This window comes from Nicotiana tabacum, chromosome 22 (assembly GCF_000715075.1).
Source record: "Nicotiana tabacum cultivar K326 chromosome 22, ASM71507v2, whole genome shotgun sequence".
NCBI lineage: Eukaryota > Viridiplantae > Streptophyta > Magnoliopsida > Solanales > Solanaceae > Nicotiana > Nicotiana tabacum.
In genome coordinates this window covers 79,294,804-79,302,212 of record NC_134101.1, presented here as the reverse complement: position 1 = coordinate 79,302,212, position 7,409 = coordinate 79,294,804, and the positions used below count along the sequence as shown (strand labels likewise).

The following is a 7,409-nucleotide window of genomic DNA, read 5'->3' as shown; positions in this document are numbered from 1 at the left end:
AGTCGAACCATAAGAAGTTGCGCTCAACATTAAAGGTTGTGTATTCCAAACTACTTGTGAGAGTTAGTCACTGATTTTTCAAATATGTCTTACCTGTCCCCGAGCCCACATTATAATCATTGAAAGTCATATTTGATCCTCAACTATATAGGCTTAGATTAGTAGAGTCTAGCACTATGTGAAAGCCTATGGTATGACCTTGAGAGGCATATAAACTTCTTTGTGAGACAGAGTGAATCTTTCAATATGTGAGTGCTTAAATTATATTTGAACTCTTAATTTGAATGTGTGGACTATCTTTTATCTTGGTTTGTTGGTGAGGAAGCATGGTTTACTAAGGATTAGTTATGTACTCGGGTCTTGTGTTGGCGTAGGAGTGTACATCATAGGAAGGAGGGTATTGGAGTAAAGTTCCGAGGCTAGGATGTTAGAGGAAATCACTTAAATGTTTTAATTATTCTTGGCATGTTAAATTTGAGGAAATGCACGAAGAGTGCATATGCTAGGTTTTAAGCAGATATAAGCCATTGAAAGTATTTGCGCTTCTTGAGTATGTTTTGAATATCTTATTTCCTTATCCCAAGTTCTTAAGTTGCTCGAGGGCGATCAAAAGCTTAAGTGTGGGGTAGTGATATTCGGCAAAATTATATATATTTAGTATGAAATCCCCTCATATTTTTTGCTTAAGTTATAATAGTTTGCATAAATTTTGACGTGTTTTGGCTTATTGTGTGTTTTACATGTGTAGGGAATGAATGTGACCAAAGAATATTGAAAGGGATAGATTTGGAGAAAAATTGAGTGAAGAACACAGAATTAGAAGGCCAGAGGATTGAGTGAAGAACATAGAAGAACACGAGCTTCTCCTCTCTGGCTCATGATAGAAGCTCGTGTCATGTTCGCATCGAGAGGAGGCTTGGCTCCCCCAGGGGCTGAGTACTTACACGAGGCACTGAAGCCTTCGATCACGAGCTTCTATCATGATCCAGAGAGGAGAACACTTGAGGCATCTCGTGCGGACAAGCACCTTAATTCTCTTGTCCGAGATTGGATTAGTTGAAGCCGCACCATGCAAATCCTAAACTATATAAATACATCCTAGAATGACGTTTTGAGGGTTACAGACTACTTTAGCCAGAAAGAACGTGGAAGGAGCAAAGACGAACGGATTTAAAAACGAGTTTTCATATGTCTTCTTATTTCTCTTGTTGGTTATAAGTTCTAGTGTTGTATTTTATATACTATTATGAGTTGCTAAATTCTTACTCTAGGATCTGATGAAACTAACTATTGGATAATTTTTGAATGCATTTATTTTCTCTATTTGTTTAATTACGTGCTTATTATAATTATAAATTGAATTGATTAACGTCGTAGTTATCTTATATTTCTTGAGAAAGAGCATTAGATTAGGTTGTTGCTGAACATTGTCACTCCTAATTATTCGAGAGATCGATCACTTGGGTTTAAAAGTAATAAAGCTTTGGCATGGTTGTAATTCAAGAGAGTATTTCTAATAAATTATCAGCTTTGATCGAGGGATAATTGTGATAAAAGAAGAACTCATGATCCGTAAGAATGGTTCGATGAGACTGTAGATAAGGCATTATGAAGGACAATTGAGAAAATCACAACCCTAGGCCTTCTAAATCTTGAATTCAACCCTGTTCTAGTAGTTGATATTCTTTTTATGCATCTTAGCAGTTGAAGTAATTTAGTTTAATTCCCACACCAAAATCTTGATATTCGAAAAGTTGATTAAACTCATTCTTGGTAATACCAAAAGGTTGTAGCGAATAAGTTAATTTTTTGTATGATTCGACTCCGAATTTTAAATCGAATTATATTTCCTGCAACCGCTTTGCCCTTTTATAAGGCATAGTTGAACTTTAATCAAGCTTGTGAAATTAACTTTAAAAGATAATGAGAAATTGATATCACTAAATTATGAAAATGTTACTTTCACAAGAAGGTAGTAATACTAAATGTAATTTGCGACATCCACTACTTCCATCCGAATAGTTTGAATAACAAAGTCAACAATGTGAACACAGCAAAACTATTCAAAATTATTGGATCCTAGTTTTAAGTGGAACTCCTAATTAATCAATCATTTCATGATCAACCTTTACTAACATCACCATTTTCCTTGACAACATTATTTTCCGACTTACCATTTTCCTTAACACCATTACCCTCTGGATTTTCCTTGACAATATTACTCTCCGACTTCTCATTTTCGTTCACTTTATCAGTAATCTTGGCTTCTTCAGCAGCTGCTTCTTTCTCTTTCTCTTTCTCTTTCTCAGCCCTTTCTCTTTCTTCTTCCTCAGCCTTCAATTTTGCCTCCTCCTTTGCAGTTTCAAGAGCTTTAATCAGTCTCTCCAAACAAGTGTTTGCATTTTCCTTAGAAGACTTGGGCATTAAATTCTCAGCAACATCAGCAGGAGTAATATTAGTTTCCCCCAATAAATGACGAATCTCAGGAAAATGATCATGAGACTCAATATCTAGATAATTATTTGCAAGCACCTTGAAGGAGTCAAAGCAACAGTATGATAACACAATGTGTTTATCCATCCTCCCCCTCCGAATTAAAGCAGGGTCAAGCTTTTCCACAAAGTTGGTAGTGAAAACAATAAGCCTTTCACCACCAATAGCTGACCATAACCCATCAATAAAGTTCAAAAGCCCAGATAAAGTCACCTCGCTTTGCTTTTTCTCCTCTCGATTTTTCATCTTCTCCTTGACGGCATCTTTCTCGTCTTTTACTTCCTCTTCCTTGTCGTCTTTCTTCTTCTCCCTTTGGCCGGTAAGGTCAAGCGAACAGTCGATGTCTTCAATCACAATGATAGACTTACTAGTAGTATCTATTAATAACTTTCTTAGCTCGGTGTTGTCCTTAACCGCTGTCAATTCAAGATCATAGACATCATATTGTAAGAAGTTAGCCATTGCAGCAATCATGCTAGACTTACCGGTTCCTGGAGGACCATATAGAAGATAACCACGCTTCCATGCCTTGCCAATCTTGGCATAATAGTCTTTTGACTTGCTAAATGTTTGAAGGTCATCCATAATCTCTTGTTTCTTGTTTGGCTCCATGGCTAAAGTATCAAATGTTGATGGATGTTCAAACACTACTTGGCTCCACATTCTCCTCCTGTATCCATACCCACCATCTCCCTTACTGTTTGTGTACAACTTTCTCTGCCTTTCTCTTACTGAAATTGCCTTCCCTTCGTCCAATACATACTTCAAGTATGAAGCGGTGATAAGCTCGCGGTTCTTTCTGTGAAACTTGAGTTTGAAATACCTCTTCTCATCCTCCCTAGGGTACCAAGAAATTGTCTGTCTGCTGGCTACTTGTTGGCTAGAAATCCACCAGACTTTCTCGCCTTTATATTCATCGGTTACCTCCTCATGATCATCCATGGTTAGTACAAGAGATTGGCCATCTTTCACTACATTGGCTTTGAGACGCTTAGCTTGTGTGGAGGAGTTCTTGCTTAGGTACCTTTCAATTGCTACATAAGCTTTGCTACGCTCGAACCAGCCATCAGTTTCATACTCATGAAAAATAATGTGCATATAAGGGTAGAAATAGCTCACGAGTTTATCGGTATACCTCCTAATATGACCACGAAGTTCGTGAGGAAAATAGTTCTGGTACATGGTCCAGGCAAACATGATTGTTGCAATAGCTGGACCCAACTGAGTCCAAACATCTTGCATCATCATCATCATCTAATTTCTCTCCTTCTCTCAATTCCAATATATATATATAAGAACACTACTTCAAGTGTGAATTGTTTGTTCACTAAATGATGGCCGTTATATATAGAGAGCACCAACGTACTTATCTCTTCTTTGGTTTCCAAGTTTGAATATCATTATTTCTTTTAAGGGTGTGCTAACCATATATTTAAGAAACTGCTGAGTAGATGCCAAGGTGGGACACCTTTTCTACCGGCCAATCTTGAATTACTATACTAAATTTTTGTCTTTATCCGAAGACTTCGTTCATTGATAAGTCCCTTGTTGTCTTTATTCGAAGACTTCGTTCATTTATAATTCCCTTAACTGATTCATCGTTTTATTTGATGTTCTCCATAAAAAATAATAAATTATCTTTTAATTTATCATTATACCTATATTAATTGATGCATATTTTATTACATTTAAAAAAAAAATTAAAATGAGTAATAAATATTGTGGGTATAGCAAGAAAATTTTTTTGTCTTATTTTGATATACGTAAAGTGACAAATAAAAATAAAAATTTATTTTTAATATAAATGATCAAGAAACTGAACGGAGGAGGAGTAAGAAGGTTAAATTAAAATTAAGATCCAGATCTGGATCCACTGTGAGAATGCATATCACTATTGTGATGTCATTATGCTTACATATGAGAGAAGCAATAATGACTATTCCAAAAACATTTCGGAGACAATGTCTTCTTTTTTTCTTTTAAAGTATGATCGATGCAAATGATTTTATAATGTACACTAGTATTATATTATATTATACTGTACTATATTGATGAATATAATATTATGATGCACTGTATAGTTTATTGTGGTTGATTGGGTAAATAAAATAAGTAACAACGATTTAATGGATAAATGAAATAAGTAACAATTGAGTTTTTTTATTATGTCACATATCCCTCTTTAGGAGTCGTGATAATACTTAATCTCTAAGATTATGTAAGCCTACTACATAATGGGTTAACAACAAATTTAAACCAATTAACTATTAGAGATGAACCAGAAACTTTTATACAATGCCAACAACCCAAAGTAGATATACAATATCCCAAAATCGGTAATACAAGTCATAAGCTCTACTGAGTTCACTAGAAAATCCCTAAGTACAACTATTCCAGAATAGAAATAAACAGTACAAAGTAAAACTTCAGAAGGTGACTTCGAGGCCTGCGAAAGCGACGACAGGTGTACCTTGAATTCTCCACATCAACTCGCAATCAGCTAACTAATGGCAAACACACTCCGAGGTACCTGCATCTGCACAAAAATGTGCAGCAAGTGTAGCATGAGTACACCACAGCAGTACCCAATAAGTATCAAGACTAACATCGGTGGAGTATTGACGAGGAACAGTCAAGACACTTACTAGACATAATAACATGTACAAGTATTAATATAAAACTAACAGAGAACGATATCAACATAAAGCTAAACATGGTAAGAATAACAATACAGTACTGGCAATTGAAAACTAGAAGCAACAATTAGCAACAAGGAACAAACATGTAATAATACCGTAAAGTGAGCAGAATAGGGTTAAAGTTCGGCGAAACCAAGTAAGGAAAAACAAGTAACAACCCAATAAAATAACCACTTTCACACAAGGTTTATACAAGAATATTTCCGAGGTACCACACCTTATAATCACAAATCACGGGTCCCAAATCATGAACCCTAATCACTTGGCATCTTGTGCCCACATTACAAATCATAAGTGCACGGACAACTCACGTGTTGCATGGACAATTCACGTACCAATTCAATTAATACCTCATATCTGCACGGACAACTCACGTGCTAAGAGAGTAACAATATCCCATATCTGCACGGACAAATAATATCTCATCTCCACCTGGATAACTCACGTGCTAACAGTAACAATATCTCATATTCGCATGGACAACTCACGTGCTAACGGCACAACTCACGCACAGAAGGCAGGTATACAAGAATACATGTAAATGATCAATAAATATCAAGGTTTTGTAAGATTAGAGACAACGAATGGAACATAGGAAACAACACAACAAAACCGTAATATGCATGACTCACACAAGGTAGGCACACCACTACACAAATATCATCAATAACAATGCCCCCAAACCATCACAATTCATCACAAATCAATCCCGACATAGCCTCCCTTGTCTCGCCACGTGCACAATAATAAAATAAATGCCCGCCTTGTCTCATCATATGCGCATAATAATATTCTCACCTTGTCTCGCCATATGTACAAACCCAACATATATATAACCCGCCTTGTCATACCGCATGTGCAAATATTAATAATAACAATAGCACGAATAACTCACGTGCGAATACCCCGATAATCCTTTCAACAATACCACATGTGATAAAAAACATAACAACATAATATAATAATCCGTACCACATGTGCCCATATACTACAATGTTACCACAACAACAGTTCCATTACCACAATCACACATAGCCCACAGCTCAACAACATCGAGTGCAACGAGAGCAACAATAACATGAGGGTATGACTTCAAGTAAGAGTAGTTCAACAATAAGAGAGATGACATGTAACATAAGATTCAAATAAGGATACCCAACGACTGAAGAGATAATATGTAACAATAACATCAAATAGGAATAACTCAACTATGAAAGAAATAACATGGCAGTAAAGAGGCAACAATTACAATTTAAGCATGTATGAGTAAATTTGGCAACAAAAGATAGAACACGAACCAACAACTTCAAGCAAGGCATATAATAATTAATTTAACAATGGCGTACATAACATGATAGAGCAATTTCAATTTAGTGTGCATAAGAACCCTAATAGTCTAAACCGGTTAAAATTTCACATATAAAGCCGTGTACACACTCGTTACCTCGAGTGCACGTCTTTTATGTAGTTCAAATAGTGCAAGCAAACCAATCCCTACGGGGTAGTTTCTCAAACAAATTAGGCAAGATACTTACCTCAAAAGCCCTCAATCAATACTCTAAAATAGTTTTTTCTTTACAATTCACCTCTGCTCGGCTCATATCTAATCAAAATCGATGTAATAGCAGGGGCTTTTGCATCTATACCCGGTTTTGGGTTCACAATTGAACCTATACCCACTTTGCAAAAAGGTTTGCAAGCGTACCTATTTTACGATCAACTTCAGACTTATCGGATCTGAAGTTGTAAAAAATTAGTCTGAAGTGAAAAAATTACACTTCAAATGCACTTAAGGCCAAATAGATCTGAAGTGCTACCAATGGTTTCATGCACTTAAGGCTAATGAGTCTGAAGTGAAAATTTACACTTCAGATGCACTTAAGGGCAAAAAGTCTAAAGTGCAACAAACATTTTCATTCACTTAAGGCCAATAAGTCTGAAGTGAAAATTTGCACTTCAAGTGCACTTAAGGTCAAATAGGCCTGAAGTGTAACCAATGGTTTCATACACTTAAGGCCAATAAGTTTAAAGTAAAAAATTACACTTCAGATCACTTAAGGCTAAAAGGTCTGAAGTGCAACAAATGTTTTGCTACACTTAAGGCCAATAAGTCTGAAGTGAAAAATTTCACTTCAGATGCACTTAAAGCCAAAAGGTCTGAAGTGCAATAAATATTTTGCTACACTTAAGGCCAATAAGTCTGAAGTGAAAAATTGT

At 35.9% G+C, this 7,409-nt stretch overlaps 1 protein-coding gene across 1 annotated transcript; it reads right to left on the bottom strand.

The window, feature by feature from the left end:
* Positions 1-1,921: 1,921 nt before the first annotated feature.
* On the bottom strand, positions 1,922-3,890 carry LOC107813292 (AAA-ATPase At3g28580-like). The gene has a single exon (XM_016638543.2). It carries the CDS (start codon positions 3,745-3,747, stop codon positions 2,122-2,124), a length of 1,626 nt encoding a protein of 541 aa, XP_016494029.1. The 5' UTR covers positions 3,748-3,890; the 3' UTR covers positions 1,922-2,121.
* Positions 3,891-7,409: the final 3,519 nt, after the last annotated feature.